General features: G+C 38.1%; 1 protein-coding gene and 1 pseudogene across 1 annotated transcript in view; both read left to right on the forward strand.

Annotated features, from left to right (window-relative positions):
* Positions 1-9,296, forward strand: part of LOC109831699 — a 17,671-nt pseudogene extending 8,375 nt beyond the window's left edge.
* Positions 8,886-23,597, forward strand: part of LOC109831707 (mitochondrial inner membrane protein OXA1-like) — a 23,061-nt gene continuing 8,349 nt past the window's right edge. Inside the window, exons 1-3 of the mRNA XM_020399094.1 lie at positions 8,886-9,020; positions 15,977-16,104; positions 16,195-16,285. Of these exons, the coding sequence (XP_020254683.1) occupies positions 8,886-9,020; positions 15,977-16,104; positions 16,195-16,285 (354 nt within the window). The remainder of the gene's footprint in view (positions 9,021-15,976; positions 16,105-16,194; positions 16,286-23,597) is intronic.

Consider the following 23,597-nt stretch of genomic DNA (forward strand, 5'->3'; position numbering starts at 1 on the left):
AGCGTCAAAGCGCTAGCGAGCAACATCACAACCAACCCCAAGGGAAAATGGCTCGTTGTATACAAAAAATACAGTTATAACATATATATAAAATCACAAATCCTATTTAGATAATTACAATGTGAGCATAAGTATGTCGAGCGAAATAATCTAAACAAAGAAAACCTCATGTATATACCATGTAGCTCAGATTGTAAGTACCTATGTATAAGAGGATTTTAGTATTTAGGAAGTTACAACACGAGCATAGGTATGTCGAACGAAATAATCCAAACAAGGAAACCCTCATGTATATACCTTGTATCTCAAATTATACATCCCTAAATACCAAACCCAGAATCTAATACAAAGAACATTAATAAAAGAAGGCAAACTCATCTCAGACTTAATTACGGTGTCGTGTCACAACTCATATAAATGTCGTGTCCAGCCTATGTAAGTGTCAGTGTAAACTCTTAAGGTCTAAACTGATGTAATGGGTGTCCAACACATGGACTGCATATGAAAACTGTCCAACACATGGACTGAATGTGATAAATGTCCAACACATGAACTACACATCATAATTGCCCAACACATGGACTAGATGAAATATATGAACAGGTACATATACCCTAATTATTTTCTCACGTGTCTCGGTGCGCAAACCTAAACTCGTGTCCGCATGTCATCTCACATATAATGATACATGTTATAATAAACCTCTAATACTCATCATTCGAGGTGACTTCTCGTTCATATTATAGCACGCAACAACAATAAACAAACATATACAGTTTCAGTGAAACTAAAAAGGAAACTCAAACAGATCCAAACTGAAGAAATACTAAAAATCTCCTCATCAGTCGACCCATGAGTCGACTATGATTGGTCGACTCATTGGTCGACCAACAAAACACAAACTGAAGTTTTCCCCATCAGTCGACTCATTGATCGACTCATTAGTCGACTCATAAGTCGACTCATGAGTCGACTCATTGGTCGACTGAGCAAAAAATCCCCAGTTTTCTGTTTTTAAAAATTTTCTGCAGAAATTTATAAAACTAGTGTTCTCTTTGATCATGTCCAGCAATATATATTCGATTCTAACACATGTATATCAACAGAAATGAAAGATTTGCATGTAATATTTTGCATTAAAACCCTAAACATATTTCCTCATGTATAAAAACGTATTGAAACCATTAAATCACAATAAAAATCATGTTTAAACAAATTCCAGATCTGGATCTTAATTTATAAATTCGTCAATTGGAGCAGTTGGAGCTTTAGTCTCTTTGAAGACTTTGTGGATCTTGCGCATAGCCTTGGGGCTAAAGGATCCGGAGGAGAGGGCCTTCTCAAACTTGGCTTGATCGAACTCGATGATCAGAGTTTCAACGGTCGTTCCAATGAGATGAACGTCGGATTGCGCCACCACTTCTTCGTCAGAGAAGCTCATCCCCAGCGGAGTCGCCATCTTTTGTTTGTTGGAAATTTGCAGTAAAAAGACAATGAAAGAAAAATTTGATTTGTATTCCTCTCAAAATCGATTACAATTTGGATTCCGATTACAAAAGAGAGGAGAATGAATTTGATTCTCCCCTTTATTTAATTCTGGGTTCTTCACGGTGGCGATGGAGTGCCTCCCGACGATCCGAACGTCTTGATTCACTGGAACGATGTCTTCTCCTCACGATTTGACGCTGTGGAGAACTTGCGTGGCAAGTTTGAAAATAACTCTTGACGAGTTGATAACTCTGAACGAGTTTTAGAAGAACTTGCAGAGCAAGTTTTGAACTCTGATCGAGTTGATAACTCTGACGAGTTGTAGAAGAACTTGCAGAGCAAGTTTTGAACTCTGATCGAGTTGATAACTCTGAACGAGTTTGAACTCTTGAAAAAGAGTTGATTTGAACCGAAAGTTCGGTTAATAAGCCAAGGAAGACCGAAAGTCGGTTATAAGCCAAGGGAATGCTCTTGTTGCCGATCTTGAAGATGATCTCTTCTGGTGCTGCCCAAAAAAGAAGCCAAGAGCCAAGAGCCAAAAGCCAACCAAAAAGCCAAAAGCCTTCTCCCCCAAGCCAAAATCCCAGCCCGAACTCAATTGAGTTTTCCCCTATTTATAGGGGATTAAGGGTGGTAACTACCCCCTTAATCCGCTCCTAATGGGGCGGAAATCTCTCAGAACGTGGGGAAAAACAGTTCCTGGAACTGTTCATTACGTGCTTTGAATGAGTCAAACACTGAAAAATAGCGTTCAGGGCCCGAACTCTGCGTTTTTAGACTAAAAACGCAGAGTTGGGCCTATTCTGATGGCTGAACGCACTGGCCGTGCGGCATAATGAACTCTGAGACGCAGAGTTAGGATGTTTTAGGCTGAAAACGCACAATTCGTGCTGTAAACGCACAGTTGGGCCGTAAACGCACAGTTGACCTGTTTAAAGGCTGAAAACGCACAGTTGTGCTGTTTTAGAGATTAACTCTGCGTTTCTAGACTGAAAACGCAGAGTTGAGCCTGTTTAAAGGCTGAAAACGCACAGTTGTGCTGTTTTAGAGATTAACTCTGCGTTTCTAGACTGAAAACGCAGAGTTGAGCCTGTTTAAAGGCTGAAAACGCACAGTTGTGCTGTTTTAGAGATTAACTCTGCGTTTCTAGACTGAAAACGCAGAGTTGAGCCTGTTTAAAGGCTGAAAACGCACAGTTGTGCTGTTTTAGAGATTAACTCTGCGTTTCTAGACTGAAAACGCAGAGTTGAGCCTGTTTAAAGGCTGAAAACGCACAGTTGTGCTGTTTTAGAGATTAACTCTGCGTTTCTAGACTGAAAACGCAGAGTTGAGCCTGTTTAAAGGCTGAAAACGCAACTTGCTACGAAGAACAGGTCATAACTTTCAAACCGTACGTTGGAATTGGACGAATTACATATGAAAATCGGCTATCTCGACGATACGGGGCCATCCGAACTGAGCCAAAGGCTTCGGTTCGCTTCCTCCATTTTGCCAAATTCCTTACGGTTTGAGAGATATCTGCATTCTAATATGAAGAGACCGTCAATTTGTAGTCTCTTTTGCTAGAGCTTTGCACAGATCGTCCTCTTGTAATCTTCGTCTTGGCTCCTTGAAAATACGAGAGTCATCAGATTGTAACTCTCGATGTTGATTGTGAAGGCTGTTGCATTAGGGCTTTCATTAGTTGTCGTGAAGGTCGTCAGATTGTAACCTTCTACGTGAAAGTCCTCAAATTGTAGCCTTCTGGAAGTCGTCAAATTGTAACTTCCATCATTGGTGTTTGATGGGGGATCAACTATCTAATGTGATTTTTAGACAGCCTACAGTCAAATCCCGCTGAAATCCTCCGAAAAATCCCCCAAAAATCGCCAAAAATGAACTAGGGTTTTGAGGGGAGAGAGAGGCTAGGGTTTCTCTGATAACTGATGGGTTTTCGGGTTGGTTTCGGGTTGGAGAGATTTTATATAAGCGGACAAACCCAAAACAAAACCAACCCAACCCGCAAATAAAAGAAAAGCTTGAAATCAACCTGTCAGTCGACTCATAGGTCGACTCATCGGTCGACTCATTAGTTGACTCATGAGTCGACTCATAAGTCGACTGAGCAGACACTTATTTCCAGATTCGTGCATGTTTTGTTATTCAGCCAAAACCAATGCACGAACTCTATGAAACCACACTTATACATGTCTAGAAACTTGTTACCAAGTATATCTATGACCTCAAGTCATTTACCACAAATAGAACTATTTATCACTAATAGTTCACATATACTTCTAACAAAATACGGGGTTTTACATTCTTCCCCCCTTAAAAGAATTTCGTCCTCAAAATTTAGAAATCATAATAAAGAATAATCATATTCCCACTCAACCCTTAATCAAATGAAACTAGTACGTCGGGCAAAAAATCCAAACAAGGAACCCCCCATATATATACCATGTGTTCCATGAGATTAGAAATTAAGCGAAAATATTCTCATTCTGACGTTAAATCTAAATATAACTACACATATAGTCACATACATAAATCAATCCACTTCCTCAATAGGTGCAGAAAGTTGCGCGTCATAAATATTCGATCTCCCGAAAATTATCTCCGATGTCTACACTTAACCATCTAAAACGTAAATATTCCCACTTAACCCCTAACTAAAAGGAACAAGTACATCGAATAAAAAGTCCAAACAAGGAACCCCTCATATATATACCATATGTTCCAAGTACTTAGGAGATAAGTGATAATACTCTAATTTTAGTGTTAAGTATAAACATCGTCATACATGCAAATCATAAATTATATATATAAGTCATACACAAATTCATTTTACCTGCTCAAACATGTGTGGGTAGTCGCGACGCATGTCCTCCTCGTGCTCCCAAGAAATCTCCTCAACGCCTCTTCGGTTCCACTGGACTTTCACCAAAGGAATTACCTTGTTTCTAAGCCTCTTGTCCTCTCTGGAAAGTATAGCAACTGGAATCTCAATAGTAGATAAATCATCCTGGAGCTCAATCTCAGGTGCATCCAATACTCTCTGCTGCTCCTCATCATGCAAGTGCTTCTTGAGCATAGAAACATGAAATACATTGTGTATACTAGACATTGGTGCTGGGAGATCTAGTCTGTATGACACGGCTCCAATGCGCTCCAAAATCCGGAAGGGTCCAATATATCTCGGTGCAAGCTTTCCCCACCCCCTGAATCGCTGAATGCCTTTTATAGGCGATACCTTCAGCATAACTGCATCTCCAACCTGAAACTCCAAGGGTCTTCGTCTCTTATCTGCATAGTTCTTCTGCCGACTCTGGACGGCTAAAATCCTATCTCTGATCAATGCTACCTTCTCAGTAGTCTGTCTCACTAGCTCTGGTCCAAGCATTAAGCTATCCTTCGGCTCTGCCTAACATATCGATGATCTACAATGTCTCCCGTACAATGCCTCATATGGGGTCATACCGATCGTCGCTTGATAACTATTGTTATAAGCGAACTCTATCAGTGGAATATGCTCCTCCCAGCTGCACTGAAAGTCAATGACACAAGCCCGCAACATGTCTTTCAACACCTGATTCACTCTCTCTGGCTGACCATCTGTCTGTGGGTGGAAAACACTACTGTAAGATAGTCTGCTGCTGAACGAATCCTGGAAACTCCTCCAAAAATACAAAGTGAACACTGAACCTTGATCCGACACGATCGTGTCTGGAACTCCATGAATCCGAACTATCTCCCGAATAAATATCCTCGTATATGCCTCGGCGGTATAAGTAGTCCTCACTGGAATAAAATATACTGACTTCGTCAACCGGTCTACTATCACCCAAACAGAATCATTCCCCTTCTTCGACTTCGGCAACCCTATAATAAAATCCATAGAAATATCCGCCCATTTCTACTCTGGGATGGGTAAAGGCTGAAGTGTTCCTGCTGGTCTCTGATGCTCTGTCTTTACCTGTTGGTATGTAAAACACTTAGCCACATACTCTACAATCTCTCTATGCATACCACTCCATCAGAAGTGTCTTTTCAAGTCCTTGTACATCTTAATGGTCCCTGGATGTATTATGTACCTAGTACGATATGCCTCATCAAATAACTCTCTCTTCAACTCGGCACTGGATGGTATAACCAGCCTACCCTTCATCCGTAGACCTCCATATGTTCCAATGGTCTAATCAGCCTTAGGCTCTTTGGAAATCTCATCCTTTCGGATTTGAATTCAAGAGTCTTCCAGCTGAGCTCTGACTACTCTGGTACTCCAAGATGGCTGAACTGACACTGCTCCCAAAAATGCACTGGCTCCACCGATCTCGGGTCTGAAATCAAACTGGCTAAGAGTAAGAAGATCTCTATACAATGAACACCTCAAAGCCGAAACCCGATGTCGACGCTTCCTACTCAAAGCATCTGCTACGACATTCGCTTTCCCCAGGTGATACTGAATCGCGAACTCGTAGTCCTTGATAAACTCAATCCATCTCCTCTGTCTCTGGTTGAGTTCCTTCTGAGAGAAAAGATATTTTAGACTCTAGTGGTCTGTGAACAGCTCAAACTGCACTCCATACAAGTAGTGTCTCCATGACTTCAATGCAAATATTACTGCTGCTAACTCTAAGTCATGAGTGGGATAGTTATGCTCATGCACCCTCAACTGTCATGAGATATATGCTACTATCCTCTGAGCCTACATCAATACACTTCCTAATCCTGCCAATGATGTATCTGTGTAGACGACGAATGTCCTGTCGCTACTCAGAATAGTCAAAACTGGTGCTGAAGTCAACTTAGTCTTCAAGATATCAAAGGCATTCTGGCACTACGCACTCCAAATGAACTGTACGCCCTTCTTCGTAAGGCGTATAAGTGGCGTCGAAATCTTTGAGAAGTCCTGGATGAACTTCCTGTAATAACTGGTTAAGCCTAAGAAGCTACAAATCTCTGTCACCATCTTTGGCGGTTCCCAATCAAGAACTGTTGTAACCTTAGCCGGGTCCACTGTTATGCCCTCTCTACTGATGACGTGGCCGAAAAATCTGACTTCTGAAAGCCAAAATTCACACTTGCTGAACTTAGCATATAACTGATGCTCCTGTAGAGTCCTCAAAGCTAATCGTAGGTTTTCCTCGTGGTCTTCCTCCGATCTCGAATAAATGAGGATGTCATCGATAAAAAAAATCACGAACTGATCTAAGAAGGGACGAAAAACCCGGTTCATCAAGTCCATGAATACCGTGGGTGCATAGGTCAGTCCGAATGGCATGACCATGAACTCGAAAGATCCATATCGAGTAAGAAAAGCGGTCTTGGGGATATTCATCTCCCGAACCCGCATCTGATGATAACCAGAACGAAGATCAATCTTCGAGAAGAACTACGCTCCCTACAACTGGTCGAACAAGTCATTAATTCTAGGTAATGTGTACCTATTCTGGATAGTGACCTTGTTCAACTCCCTATAAAGGCTATAATCAATGCACAACCTCATACTACCGTCCTTCTTCTTCACGAAGAGGACCGGTGTGCCCTATGGAGAATGACTCTGACGAATAAAACCTTGAGCTAATAACTCGTCCAACTGGGTCTGAAGCTCCCACATCTCAGCTGGTGTTATGCGATAAGGTGCGCGGGATATATGGGCTGTGCCCGGCTGCAACTCAATACAAAACTCGACCTCTCTCACAGGAGGTAACCCAGGTATGTCCTGAAAGACATCCTGATACTCTTAGACAACTCTAGTCTCCAATAAATCAACACCCTAATCCCGTCGCATCACCTCCTCGATGTACGCCAGAAATGATTTTGCAAAACGGTTGCCCTGAGAGGTTGACACAATCATCTTAGACCCATCGGACGCCCGCAAATTGACTGTCTTCACAAAGCAGTCAATTCTAACATGGTAAGAAGACAACCAATCCATACCAAGGATGACATTGAACTCGGACATATGCAACACTATCAAATCGACAACGAACTCCGACTCATCTAAACTAATAGTACACCTCCTACAAATGCTCTCTAGAAGAGATATCTCACCTAAAGGGGTGGAAATTGATAAAGGGGTGTCTAATAGCTGAGTTACGAGCTAGAGTCTAGACATAAAATCATACGAAATAAAGGAATGTGAAGCTCCCGAATCGAAGAGAATACGGGCGGGAAAAGAATTCACAAGAAACGTACCATTCACTACTGCTCCGCTAGCTCCATGATCATGCAGTACTACCGCATATACTCTGCCTGTGACCGAAGACTGCTCTGCTACTAGTACTGGAGAATACGGTACTATCTGCCCCTGAGGAACCTCCTGAACTGCCCGAATCTACCCCTCAGTCTTTTGTGCTGCTGGCGGTGCCTCAAGTCTCGCCTGCTGGCCCTGAACTCTGCCTTGTCGTCACTGCTGCTGCTGGTTCGGGCCCTTGCCCTGCTGAGCTCCTGCTGGTGCGTTGCGACACTCCGATGCCTTATGTCCGACCTTGCGGCAGTTATAACAAACTCCCTGGAACTTACGCTGCTTAGGGCTGTGCACGGTTCGGTCCAAACCGAAAAACCAACCGAACCGACCGAAAATTAACGGTTCGGGTCGGTTTTAGTTCTAAGTCAGTTCGGGTCGGGTTGAAAAATTTTCAATCCGAACCGCCCCGAACCGACCGCTTATATCACTCACTTATTTTGAGTCCCGTAAGCCATTACCCGACCCGTTCTCCACTTCGTATAAAATCGCAAAAGTCTTTACCCTAAACCTAACTCTCTCCAACCTCAGCCTCCCAGCGTCGCCGCTCCAGCCCTAGAGGTTAGTCCAGGGCAGACTCCTGAAGAAGGTTCTGGAATCCATTAAGGATCTGGTCACTGATGCCAACTTTGACTGCTCCTCCTCCGGCTTCTCCCTCCAAGCCATGGACTCCAGCCATGTGGCGCTCGTCGCCCTCCTCCTCCGGTCCGAGGGCTTCGAGCACTACCACTGTTATCGCAACCTCTCCATGGGCATAAACCTCAATAACATGACGACATCATCACCATCAAGGCCGACAGCGGCAGCGACACCGTCACCTTCATGTTCGAGAGCCCAAGTAATCAACCTTTCTTCTTCTTTCCCCCACCCCCTCCATAAACCCTAGAACCCAGACTTTTGGGGAAACTTGCTTTTCCTTTACTTAAATTTGTTGGCTTTGGCTATTTATAGATCAAGACAGGTTCTATGGCTTCAAGATGAAGCTCGTGGACATCAACAGCGAGCATTTGGGGATTCTAGATGCTGAGTATCAAGCGATTGTGAGGATGCCCTCTTCAGAGTTCTCTAGGATCTGCAAGGATCTCAGCAGCATTGGTGACACATGTATATACTTTTTGGTAGAAATGTAACTATTTTCTCTAGGCTTGGATTTATGTGAGCATTTCGTATGATAGCAATCTCTACTGTGGTTGTGGGATTTGTAGTTGTTATTTCAGTAACAAAAGAGGGTGTTAAGTTGTCGACAAGAGGAGATATTGAAAGTGCTAATATTGTTTGTAGGCAAAACACAGGCGTCGACAAGGTATGTTGCTAAATTTATTTCCATTAATAATAATTACAGGCAAAATACAGGAGTCATTATTGTTCTTTGTTATCTTGATCACTGTTCACTTGAATTTGTTATTGAATCGTATACTCTTATTTATTCCTTATTTTTTTGTTTATTGCATACTGTTATTTTGAAATTTTGTTGTTAAAACATTGACTCTGTACAAGTTGTTGACTGGTTGATAAACCTTTATGTTGAGAACCTAAAAACCGAACCAAACCGCCCCGAACCGACTTGCAATGGTTCGGTTCGGTTTTGAATTATAGGCGGTTCGGTTCAGTTGTTCAAATTTTGTTAAAAACCAAACCGAACCGAACCGTGCTCAGCCCTAACGCTGCTGATGCGCTCTCTGATCATGCTGGGGTCCCTTCTTATGAGGACCTTGTTGCTACTGGTAGGATCCAGAAAAAGGTCTCTTGTTCTTCCCCTTATCCCCGGTCTGTCCTGCCTTGGTCTTTCCTTCTTTATCCTTCTGGAACATGGCAGTCTTAATCTCCTGTGAGGTGGCGGCTTCTTCTACCTCTCGAACTAAATAGAACTTCCTCGAGACGAGGTAACGACGGAGATTAGGGCGGAACCCTGCTAAGAACATCTGAGCTTGGCGCTCTCCTGTCTGCCACATGCCCGTGAAGTGTAACAACTCCATAAATCTGCTCTCAAAATCTGCCACTGACATATCCCCCTGAGTCAGCCGAGACAACTCAAGCTCCTTCCCAGTCCGTGCTGCAGAAGAAATATACTGCTCATCGAAGAAATAAACAAAGTCCTCCCACGTGAGGGTCATACGGTGCTCTGGGGTGAACTGAAGCCTATACCATCTCCCAACGTCTCCCTTCATACTGTAGGATGCCAATCGCTGCTTCTGGACCGAATCCACATTAAGTATATCGAGGATGTTACTCACATCCTCCTTTCACTTATGGGCTGCAAGAGGATCTGCTGACCCCTGGAACTCCGGTGCTCTCATCTTTTGATACCTCTCAACCATACGGAGCCAAGCCTCCTGCTCTGCTACTCTATCGGGGACTGCTGATGGAATAACTGCAGGTGTGACCTCTGGGGGTCTCTCACTGATAGGAACTGCGGGTATCTCCTGCGGCTGATCTGCTGCTGTTGGTGGTGGTGGTATCGGTGGCGCGATATGACTCGCCACAAGCTCCCCAATTGCTGCCATCCTAGCTATGATGGGAGCCATGAGATCAATAAGATACTGGGGAGCCTGCTGCGGCTCAGGTGGTGCCTGCTGTGGCTCGGGTTGAGCTTGCTGTGGCTCAGGTGGAGCTTGCTGTGACTCTGCCTGTCCAGCTCTCCGAGTACGAGGTCTACCACGTCCTGCCATCTCTCTCTGATCATAAGAAAACAAGAGTTTATGAGTCCAAAATAACATATACACATACGTAGCATATCACAATATGATTTTCACAATAATTTAGTATTCACCCAAATACTTTAAGTTTACACAAAATAGTTGTCATAAAAAAAATATCCACAAATTTTGAGATAAATAAACTACAAATGTGATAGGGCAATATACACAAAGAGTAATAGACAATGGCGATATAAGATAAACATAAAAGTAAATGAACGCGATACCAACTGTGACGCCCCTGGGTTCACACAAGGCTGCAGTCCAAGGTGAAACCAAGAATATCAAACCCTTCATGCACCACACCGTGCAATAACATGTTTTACCATCACAATTACTATCTCTCTAGTAGGGTCAATAACAGATGTAGGTACAAAGCAAGTAGAAGATAAATACAAGAGATAACTGATGAAATGATAGAGATCAAATAGATATTTCACCATCCAACGTATTGAAATAGAACTCAATGCCTGAAATGAAAATACTGAAGTTCCAACAAGTCTCAAATACTTAAAGTCTGAAAAAGAGGAAATAAGGTACACAGCCTTTACAACTTCTAGAAATAAACTCTCAAAATGTCTAAACAAAGCCTACAAAGGAGCTCAAAAGTAAAATATAACTATAATAGAATAGCTGAAGCTAAAGTGCCTCGCCATCAACCTGCAACTCTCCAGGCTCCTGGCTCGCTACCTTAAAGGGGGGAGGGACAACGAGCGTCAAAGCGCTAGCGAGCAACATCACAACCAACCCCAAGGGAAAATGGCTCGTTGTATACAAAAAATACAGTTATAACATATATATAAAATCACAAATCCTATTTAGATAATTACAATGTGAGCATAAGTACGTCGAGTGAAATAATCCAAACAAGGAAACACTCATGTATATATCATGTAGCTCAGATTGTAAGTACCTATGTATAAGAGGATTTTAGTATTTAGGAAGTTACAACACGAGCATAGGTACGTCGAGCGAAATAATCCAAACAAGGAAACCCTCATGTATATACCTTGTATCTCAAATTGTACATCCCTATATACCAAACCCAAAATCTAATACAAGAAACATTAATAAAAGAAGGCAAACTCATCTCAGACTTAATTACGGTGTCGTGTCACAACTCGTATAAATGTCGTGTCCAGCCTATGTAAGTGTCAGTGTAAACTCTTAAGGTCTAAACTGATGTAATGGGTGTCCAACACATGGACTACATATGAAAACTGTCCAACACATGGACTGAATGTGATAAATGTCTAACACATGAACTACACATCATAATTGCCCAACACATGGACTAGATGAAATATATGAACAGGTGCACATACCCTATTTTCTCACGTGTCTCGGTACGCAAACCTAAACTCGTGTCCGCATGTCATATCACATATAATGATACATGTTATAATAAACCTCTAATACTAGTCATTCGAGGCAACTTCTCGTTCATGTTATAGCACGCAACAACAATAAACAAACATATACAGTTTCAATGAAACTGAAAAGGAAACTCAAACAGATCCTAACTGAAGAAATACTAAAAATCTCCTCATCAGTTGACTCATGAGTCGACTATGATTGGTCGACTAACAAAACACAAACTGAAGTTTTCTCCATCAGTCGACTCATTGGTCGACTCATTAGTCGACTCATAAGTCGACTCATGAGTCGACTCATTGGTCGACTGAGCAGAAAATCCCCAGTTTTCTGTTTTCGAAAATTTTCTGCAAAAATTTATAAAACTAGTGTTCTCTTTGATCATGTCCAGCAATATATATTCGATTCTAACACATGTATATCAACAGAAACGAAAGATTTGCATGTAATATTTTGCATTAAAACCCTAAACATATTTCCTCATGTTTAAAAATGTATTGAAACCATTAAATCACAATAAAAATTATGTTTAAACAAATTCCAGATCTGGATCTTAATTTATAAATTCGTTTGTGAGCTTTTATAAACTGAAAACATTCGATTTTCGCATCATATGCTATAAAGATCTATTTATATATGCAAATAGTAATTTAAGCTCAATAAAACCGAAATAAAACCAAATAAGACTATACAAACAATGGGTGTACTCGCCTCTGGTATGTTAACCAATTCCTGAATCCGAGAGAGAAAGATCTCCTATGCTGCACCTCGTCAAATCCGGCTGAAATCCTCCGAAAAATCCCCCAAAAATTGCCAAAAACAAACTAGGGTTTTGAGGGGAGAGAGAGGCTAGGGTTTCTCTGATAACTGATGGGTTTCGGGTTGGTTTCGGGTAGGAGAGATTTTATATAAGCGGTCAAACCCGAAACAAAACCAACCCAACCCGCAAATAAAAGAAAACCTGGAAACCAGCCCGTCAGTCAACTCATAGGTCGACTCATCAGTCGACTCATTAGTGGACTCATGAGTCGACTCATAAGTCGACTGAGCAGACACTTATTTTCAGATTCGTGCATGTTTTGTTATTCAGCCAAAACCAATGCACGAACTCTATGAAACCACACTTATACATTTTTGTTATTCAGCCAAAACCAATGCACGAACTCTATGAAACCACACTTATACATGTCTAGAAACTTGTTACCAAGTATAAAACCACACTTATACATGTCTAGAAACTTGTTACCAAGTATATCCATGACCTCAAGTAATTTACCACAAACAGAACTATTTATCACTAATTGTTCACATATACTTCTAACCGGAGTTTTACAAACACATCTTCATAATAATATGGGGCCTCGTTTTTATGCATATCCTTTCAGATTGAATAACATGCAATTGTGTATCATTAGGACGCATATCAAATATCATGGAGGAGGCTAACTCAAGATAGACTAATTATTTGGTATATCAAACTTACACAAATCATTTAAAAAATTTAATTATCTCATCAGCTAGCTTAATAACGAAAAGTAATCTATTCTTTCACTTTGACTTATAATTAAGCAATCATGTAATTTAAGATGGATCCATTAGTACCCACTATATCAAAGAGGAAAATCGAATAAATCATTTTGTAGAATTTCCAATCCATAATAAAGTGCTAAAAAACTAGCCTTTTTTAGACAATTGCATCTAAAGAGTAAATATCTACGCAATTTGATATCTAACCCAATCAAAATTCAGTTTTTACTCTCAAGAATCCTACTTCACATCACCAAATTCATATTTTTCAACCAAAGAAATAAAATTTCCCCCTATTCTCTTTAGAATTTAAACCGATAAGGGAAGAGATTAGGAGCTAACCTAGAGAAAAAAGTGGAAAAAGGGAAGGGGCCGATACTAGTGGAGGCGTAGACGACAAGATCGACTCCGGCAATCTTAACGGTGGTGAGAAGCAACAGAGCAATCCAGTCGCTAGAGAACGAGACTTTGATGGGCTTCTCCATGAAAAAGAAGGTAAGAAATCCCAGAACCTGCGTCTTCTTCAGAGTGCAGTCCTCTAGCTCTAGGCGGAAGAAGATGCGTCATGGTCGGTGAAGCGATCGGAGGATCGATGAAGTGGGTTAGGGATTTTTGATGTTTAGGACCGATGATGAAGTAGAGAGATTATAATTTGTAGAAGGGTAATTTTGGAATTGTTTTTTTCTTACTCTAAATACAATACATGTGTAGACAATGTTTGGGAGAATGGGTTCAAAAATAAGTGGTTGGACTAATTTTGGGTGTATGAATTTTTATTAAAGTCAATGGGTTTTTTAATAAGTGAGGATAAAATTTTGGGTTCAAAGACCAAAACTCGTTTATATGTTGCTAAAAATTGACACATTAGTACTCTTGATTACGCAAATGTGAAATTTTTTTATCTAAATATATACATATGGAACTAATATTGTTAGTATTGTAACTGTCTAACCATTAGTATTTGTTGAATTTCACATTAAACATATCTCATCTTTATTTTTTAAATTAAAATAGGTTAAAAAAATAATTTTTGTTGGTTTAATATTAAATTTAACAAATATTAATAGTTAAAAAACTCTAAAATTAGAATTTAAGTATCATGAAGAAATATTCGGGTGAAAATTTTCGTGTTTGCATGTTCGATGGTACTAAAATGTTGCATTTTTTCACAATTTATGATATTTTCCTGTGGCAAAGTACAACACGTGGTATATAAATGGGAAAATTGTTGTGATATCAAAGTGCAATTTAGCCATAAATGAATAATAGCACACGTGCTACTGGTTCCTACACCTCCCTTTACTCAATTTGCTACTAATTAGTACATAGTTAATTGAAATTTGATTATTTTAAATATACTTGATGTATTTTTATATATCTTGTTAAGTTAATTGATATTAATTAACTTAACTCCTCAGTGATTAACCAGTTCTGTTCTCCGAATCCAAAATTGGACTCGAGTGAGACATCAAGGGAAAGATAGTCCTAAATGGGTAGAGACAAGAGGGGGGTGTAAACAATTAATAATAAAAAAATTTCTTTAAACATGCAATCTATACATTTTGTTGTCTAGTTGTAAGGATCTAAAATTGAAGCTTTGAAATTGGTTATCAACCAATCTTATTTAATTGTTAGTGCGGTAAGAATTATCAGTTATCTTGAATTTTATTGTCTTTAGGAAGTGCTTATAATCTTGTGAAGATGGAGCTAGTGGAAAGTGTTTTCTCGTCTTATTGTGTTGTATGTATTCATGTCTATATATTGAAAAGTTAAAGAGACACCGCAAATATTACCATGTAGAATGATTTAACTTTTTTCTATTTCACAAGAGAAGGAGAAGTTTAACCAAATTATAATACTTACTATAAAAGTTTATATTTTTCTAAGGAAAAATAACCTTGGAATTTCAATGTAAAAAGTACCCTTAAATCATCAACCTTGGAAAGAAAAAACACTTAAAATCAACAAAAAACAGCTTGGTCTTAAAAATTTGACTATATTTTTAATACTTTTCATATTGTAATTACAATTTAGCTTATCAAAATTGATGATTAATTGCTTAAAACTATATTAACCACACCCGCGCGTGCGGTTTACGCGCGGGTGTAGCTAGACCACCTCATTGCTTTGAGGGTACTTTTTGCCAAAATTTTGATGATTTAAGGGGTAGTTTGCTGATACTAAGATGTGGAGGATATTTTTACAAATACTAAGATTTCGTGAGTATTTCTGCAAATGTCCATGATTTAAAGGGTATATTTGCAAATAACCCAATATTGCTTCCCACATCTTGTAGGAGTTAATTGTGCAAAACGTAGGAATTAAGAGGCGTAGAGTGTAAAACACAAACAAAGCCTGCGAGCTCGACTGGCCGATTTCAGAAGCCCCCAAAACCCTAAACCCCTTTCTGCATCGTCATCATTTACTTAAAAAAAAAAGGAAAATAACAAATCCAATCTTCTTACATTCTCCAATCCAAAAATCGCCATGGCGGCCTTCAGTCGCCGGAGCCTGACCTCAGGCTACACCCTCATCTACCGCCACCGCCTCCTCCCTTCCTTCTCCCATCTCCTCCCCAACTCCGGCGACCGCGACTCTTCCAAGTCTCAACCCCAATCGTCTCCTTCATCCACATCGCCGTTTCAAAACCCTAGAATTCTAGGCGCGTTCTCTCTGCCTCTATCTCTCGATCCCTTCCATCGATTCTACTCCTGCTGCTGATTCTTTTCCTCCCGTTGCCGCGCTCCAGCACTTGATTGATATTGTTCATACTTATAGCGGGGTTAACTGGTTAGTATTTTGTTACGTTTCAGTGTTCGGCATGTTGAAATCTGCTAATTGGATAGGAAATTACGTGATTTGGTTGTTATTTTGTGGTAGGTGGGCTTCGATTGTGTTGACGACGATTTTGATTCGTTCGATGACTGTGCCGATCTTGTTAAATCAGATGAGAGCTACTGTTAAATTGAGTGTGAGTTGCTCCGTTACACTTTATTTATTTTTCATAATTTATGGTTAAATTGTTTGAAACTAGAAAGTTCGCTTTATGTGCAATTGATTTCTTCATTGGTAGTCACTTGTTGTTCTTGCATATGTATGAATTAGTGTAGCATTGTGTTTGCCATGTGGATGGAATAATAATTGGCCATTGCATCTGTTAAGAAGGAAAAAAGTGTGACACTAATGTTGGCAGTTATATCGAGAAGATAGGAAATTTGCATGCATATATGTATGGAAGATTAGTTACTTGTCTATCAATGTTGTGCTTTCTGAAACATTAAAAGTGTGTTAACTTAATCGAATTCACCACCTTTAATTCCCATGTCAATAAAAAGTACAATCTGAATACGCAGATAACCTCCACCTGTTACTCTAATGCCCACAATTCCTTATCCCTACTTTGGGAAGTTTAAAGACAATTTTTCTTGTATGAGTTTCTGGGTAGGAGGCTTTATTCCGTCATGAACTGTATCTCAATTAACTAAAAGTTGTTAATGTTTTATACTATTATCATGAGAATTGAAGCATTGGATTGTAAAATTCGACCTTTCAGAAATGCAATGTCTTTTAGAGCTTCTTTTAGAGCTTTAGGAGATCAAGATCAACAAACAAATATCTGTGTTACCATCCTAAAAGCCCTCTCCGATATAGCTTAATAGCATGGGCATGTAAGAGATGCAATAACGGGTTGTTCGGATTGCTGCAAAAATAAAATGTAGCAAATGTTGACGTATCATTTGTTTCTGGAAATCAACTTTAAATCCATTGCTTGGATATCTGCAATTTTATTGTGGAAAATGCGTTTCCAATGCAATTCCAATGTTTAATTGAAAATCAGTTGGTGCAAAATCTACGTGATTCATAATAGTTGGAGATTGTTTTCTCTAGATTGAATTGGAAATATGTTTTTTTGATGAGGTGGCATTTACTTTTATCTTTTACTTTCATTTCTGGGAAGTTGCAGCTTTTGCTCCCACCACATCAGCTGCAACATTTGCTGTAATTTTTTTTTCCAGCATATTGTAATTCTAAACAGAAAACACAAGAAAAATACATCTGACTACTATTTTCTTTTGCATGTCATTTCCAATTTGCCCCTGAATGGAAATGATCATATCCTCGCTCTAGTCAGTGAAATAGCTTGACGCCAGTAATAGATTCAATTGGACTCCAATTACAATAGATAGATGAAGGGAAACCTGCAGTAAGAAATTGCTCCTAAGGTTGGCTGAGACACGTTTGAAAACCATGTACACCATTCTTTAAACTTCAATTGTAAGTTGATTTCTAGCTTTATTGACAACTTCGTAGAGACCTCGTGGCTTAGGTCAATTGGTTGTGACACGTTGGCCGATAAACATTGAAAACCATGTATACCATCCTTGAAACTTCAATTGCAAGTTGATTTCTCAGCTCTATTGCCTATTTGATGGACGCCTTATGGGTTGGGTCACTTGTGGGATTGATTTGTTTTCATTGTTCCATAGTTATTTTGGAAACTACAAAATGTTCAGTTTGCATCTGAACCTAAATACCATATTACTTATATATCTATATATTGATTTACAAGTGACCAACCTAGACCTAAATATTCTCATTTCCAACTCACACCTAAATACCTACACGCGCGCGCGCACACACACACACCAAGCAGTCAAGCAACATATTTGGTGCTTGGCAGTGAGGTGGTCATTTTTCATCCCCTCATTCAATGGGTGTGGGGGTCATTTTCAAGTGGTCATCTTTAAATGTGTAGATGAGAATGAGTTAACTCATTACCAATCAACACAATTTGTGCAAATAATGGGTATGCTTATTACCAAGCACCAAATTTGGTGTTTGGTAGTGAGGTGGTCACTTTGCATCTTCTCATTCAATGGGTGTGTGGACCATTTTCAAGTCGTCACCTTTAAATGTGTGGATGAGAATAAGTCAACTCACTACCAATCACCAAAATCATGCTTGGTACCAAGCATACTCATTTTTCTCTCTCTACACACATATTATATATATATATATATATATATATATATATATATATATATATATATATATATTATATATATATATATATATATATATATGTGAGTGTAGAGAGAAAATGAGTATGCTTGGTACCCAAGCACAAAAGGTGGTGCTTAGTAGTGAAGTGACATAATCCCCTCACTCATTCACAATGGTTGCATAACCGCTATGCACTCCTCAACCCATGTGAATGTGGTCCCCCATTTGAATAAGTGGAGGGATTGTGCCACCTCACTAGCAAGCACAAATTTTATACTCTGGTACCAAGCATACCTATATTTCTCTCTTCTCTCTCTCTCTCTCTCTCTATATATATATATATATATATATATATATATATATATATTATTCTCTCTATATACATACACACAAACATATATATGTATAGATAGATAATAATATATATATTATATTTATTATTCTCTCTCTATACATACATACTAGTTCCAGACCCGTGCGTTGCACGGATTTGTTCATTACTTGAATATTTTCAAAATAGTATAAGCCACAAGTCTACATAGTTTTATGCACCAGAAATACAAAAGAAATTATAATTTTTAATAAAATAAAAATATTATAGGATTGTCCCATCCATTACAAGTCAGTCAGAAATTACTATAGAGGATAATCTCTAAATTATAGTTCGTAGCAATATATTGAACACAGGAGCTCCCAAAAAAAACACACACGCTAGGCATATACAATTGAATTCTCTAGCAAATAGGGGAACATGATTATATAACATGTCTACAAAGTTGGCAAGAGACATGTCAAATGAGCCAGCTATTAGAATACTATTACCGTAGTATAAAACTGAAGTCATAAAAAAGAAAAACATAACCAGATAAATATTTTTGTTTCAAATCTCAACATTTTGAATATTAACCAATCCATATTAAATAAAACTAAAGTCATAAAAAAGAAATTAAAACTAGATTAACGTTTTGGCTTTAGGGGTTGTTTGGCAAATTGAAAGTGAATTTAAAATATGTAAGCTATTTTTTTTTTGCAAATGATTTTTACATCCATGTTAGCATGCAAGTGAAATACAATATTTGTTTAAAAAATTAAATTATTATTGAAAGTGCTATGTGAAGATGACGTGACAAAATAAGATTAATTAGAAAATATAATTAAAATCATTTAATTAAAATTAGTTACTGTTTTTATCACTTTCGTGTGACTTCACCACTTTTTTAGGGGAAGTCAAAATTGCGTTAAATACTATGTGATAACTTTTCTGCATCTCACTTTCATAACCGTTTGCATGCAAACAAACACCTAATTTGTTAAATGAAAGTGATTTTCTCATTTTCATTTTTCTCTTGCATGCAAACGAACCCCCCTTAAATCTTTAAAATAAGCAATCCAAATATGTTAATAAACAAACCCACAGGCATATAAGGAACAAACTTAGCCAACAATGAAAATCTAAAAGCAAAAGGTTAAGCTTAATTTGAGGTGCTTCCTAGAGAAAAATAAAGAAAATTGAACAAAGGCAGCAACTTTATTTGAACCTTGCTTAGAAAGAGTATCCATAAGCAACTTGAACTCAATCAAGTCTCTAAACAATCAGATTTCACATCAGCAACTTACCAGAAAAATACTTAACAATTTTGACCCGGTGCAAATTTGTCAAAGGAAACAAAGCAAACTAAAGAATCAACAAAAATTAATAATAATAATAATAATAATAAGATCACATGCATAAAAAAGGAAATAGAGGGAACAATCCATTTGGATAAGGCTTGTAGAGAAGTTCATCAAGCTCAATATGAACTGTAGCTTTAAAAAAAATAACAGCTTAGTTTGTATCAACAATGACCCTCTGTATCATCAATGACATCCTAGTTTCAGCACTTTCTGACCCTCTGTATCATCAATGACATCCTAGTTTGTATCAACTGACCATCGTAAAAGGAAAGTCAATACCACACCTGACTATCCATACATACATATATTCAAAACAAGATACAAATTAGTAATAAGCTTACACATTAGTAATAAACTAAAATTACCGATGCTAAGAGAAAGTAAATTTCCATGCAGCCCAAATATCCAAATATCTAAACACAAGACAACTACGCATAATGCAAAATATTTTATAATTCATCTTTGGCCTCTTCATGCAGGTAAGAGGATAACATGACTAATAAAAATATTCCCAACCAAATTAAGCAATACATATGAAGCCTAAAAACAAATAATATTTTTGTAGTAGATATTGTATCAACAATAGAAGTATACAAGGAGTATTTTTAAACACCGCTTCACACAATTACAGATCAAAAGTAGCATTTCTGAATAATTAAAAAGTTATACATATGGTTTATAAATACCCATAAACACTGAAACAAAGATATGCATAAAAAACTATATATGAAAGAACGATAAAGTTAAGACAAATATGGACTTTATTGAAAATCATACAAAATATTGACTACAATAATTTCCCTTTTCACAAAAAGCCAGAACAACAAAAAAGATTGGAACAAACAAAGATGTCCGAGAGAAATCAAAGGGAAAAATGAATAGAAAGAGAATCCATGTTCATAAACTCACTACTATTTGGTTTGGACAGAAGGAATGTGGGAGAGAGAACGTTAGATAGAAAATTAATATATTTCAATGTCACACAGAGATGAAAGTATTTTCTTTAGGGAGATGAAAAGGGTGAAGGAGCAGGTTCAGTCCCCTTAGAATACTGAATGCAATTGTGAAAATAATAGTGAACTTGAAAGAAAGGGGAGCAAGCATTAAACGGTGGACAGAGTAGTAAAATAATAGCGATCTAGAATTAGTACAATATATTATGAAAAAAATAAGATAATTATCATTAGTCTATTAGAAATTTGCATAGAGAAGAGTAAGAGTCATTTTGCTAAAAAATGGAAAGATAACTAAGAAGGAAAAATTCTTAGAGGTACAAAATGATAGTAACCAGTAGGTGGTTTCTTTGAGATAGAGAACCTTTTAGTCTAGCTGACACCTCTGAAGCACGGATTCGTCCTCGGAGGTCACGAATCCGTGTCCGACTCGAATCGGACACGGTTCGTCACGACACGTGTCAGACACGGTCAATCCGTGTCCGACACGGGTCAACGGTCAAATTAGGTTCGGGCACGGTCAAAGAAGCTCCGACACGGCTCGAATTCGCCAAAGGCCGATTCATTCGGGTTGCGGGTTTGGTTACTAAAATCTAATCCGAACCGTTTGATTAAAAAACCCATCCCTATTTCTCAAATCTCTCGTTCGATTCGATCCTTAGCTGACTCAAACGAAAAGATAAGAAAAACCCCTAACCCTAACCCTAATCCTCTCTCAATCTCTCAGCTTTCACTTCATCTTGAGGTATTTTTTGTTTACAAACTTGTTATTTTGTGATAGATTCATATTTTAGATTGTTAGTTGAATTTTATAAATTTTTCTATATATAATAATATTTTTTTTAAATCCTTGTCGTATCACCGTATCCTATTTTTTTGGATTTTATCATATCCCGTATCCGTGTTCGTGTCGTATCCGTGTCCCGTATTCGTATCCGTGCATCATAGCTTACTATATCACCTAAGCTGGATACACCCATAGGGTCATCAAGGCTATGCCAATAAATCAGGTTTCTGAACACTTTCAAAGTGACATATTCTGATCTCAAGATATTCCCGAAGGTTATTCTAATTTCTCTCTAACAACAGCAGGCTGACTCCAATACAAACTGTAGTTTTAGGAATCAACTGAGTAACATGAGTATGGATCGTGAAATTCAGAAGCTAAAGGTGACTGACAATGGTTTAAAGCTTAGACCCTTTAACCTGGATGGTAGTTGGAGACTTGGAGTTACATTTGGTCGAACCATCTGAAACAGCTGAACAGAGTTTCACAGGGTACATGTAGCAAATAAATTTTAGGAAAACTTTTCCTAAAGTGATATGTTAGGTTCAATCAAAGAAAGCGCCTTCAAACGATATTATACACAATCAATTTACTTAATCTATTCCTTTCATATTAATCTATATTTTGGATTGTATATAAATAAAAAATTAGGCATGTTGGGTGCCAATTACTAATGCATCGAGTGATTGTAAATTAACGGTTTTATGACAATACAACTAAATTAGGCAATGAAAAATATGTGTTAGAAGTATTGAAACATCATGATTTTTATTTTATAGATACTTTGAGACATTTAAATTCATAATGAATAGAGTGAATCAAGTAAATTGATTGCATATAATGTAGTTTTAAAGAGTCTTTCTTAGATTGAATCTAAGGTGTCATTTTAGGAGCACTTTTTCCTATATATATACGGAAAAATGTATCTAAGCTAATAACCCATTTTGTAAAATGAGCTGCCAAGCCTATGTCATGTGAGCCCCCCTTGCTAGTCACATCGGTGTAGGGCTCACATGACAGTGGGTTGGCAGTCCATTTTGCAAAATGGGCTGCTAGCTCATAACCAGTTTCCTCTTTGTATATACTCATGTTGACATGTGATGGATATCAATTATATATAGTAAAGTTCTTGTAAATTTTAGTGGATAGAAGCTATTGTTCGCCAACATGAATCTCAAAATAAATCTAATAGATAAAAAAGTTGGTGAAAAGAGTCCTCAGTCAATTTAAGTTTATTCTAGTTTTACACACACACTCTCAGTGAGATTAGTTGGATGAAATGTACAGCCACATGTGACACATTTTCTCTTTGTACTTCACAACCATAGACGAAGGGTTGAGATGCATCCACCTTACCACCAAACACCAAGTTTATGCTTGGTACTAAACATACGCATTTTTCTAACCATACGACTCTCTCTTGGTAACTCATTTAGTAAAATGGACCATCACCTTATACCCATTTTCTATATGTGTGTGGGAAAAGTGTTCCCAAGGTGACACCTTAGATTCAGTCTAAGAAAGCGTATCTTGATCAATGTACACTATTTAAATTAATGATCCATTCCATTCATCATGATCTAGATATCTCAAAATATCTATAAAATAAAAAAGCATGATGTTCTAATACTTCTAACACATATTTTTCATTACCTCTTTAGTTATATTGTCGTAAAACTATTAATTTTACAATCACTTGATGTATGAGTGATGCATAAGTAACGACAACCCAATATGCCTAATATTTTATTTATACACAATCCAAAACATAGAAATCGAAATGAATGGGGTGGATCAAGTAAATTAATGGCATATAATGTAGTTTTGGAGGCACTTTCTTAGATTGAATCTAAAGTGTCACCTTA

The sequence above is a fragment of the Asparagus officinalis genome, chromosome 1 (assembly GCF_001876935.1).
Source record: "Asparagus officinalis chromosome 1, Aspof.V1, whole genome shotgun sequence".
Taxonomy (NCBI): Eukaryota; Viridiplantae; Streptophyta; class Magnoliopsida; order Asparagales; family Asparagaceae; genus Asparagus; species Asparagus officinalis.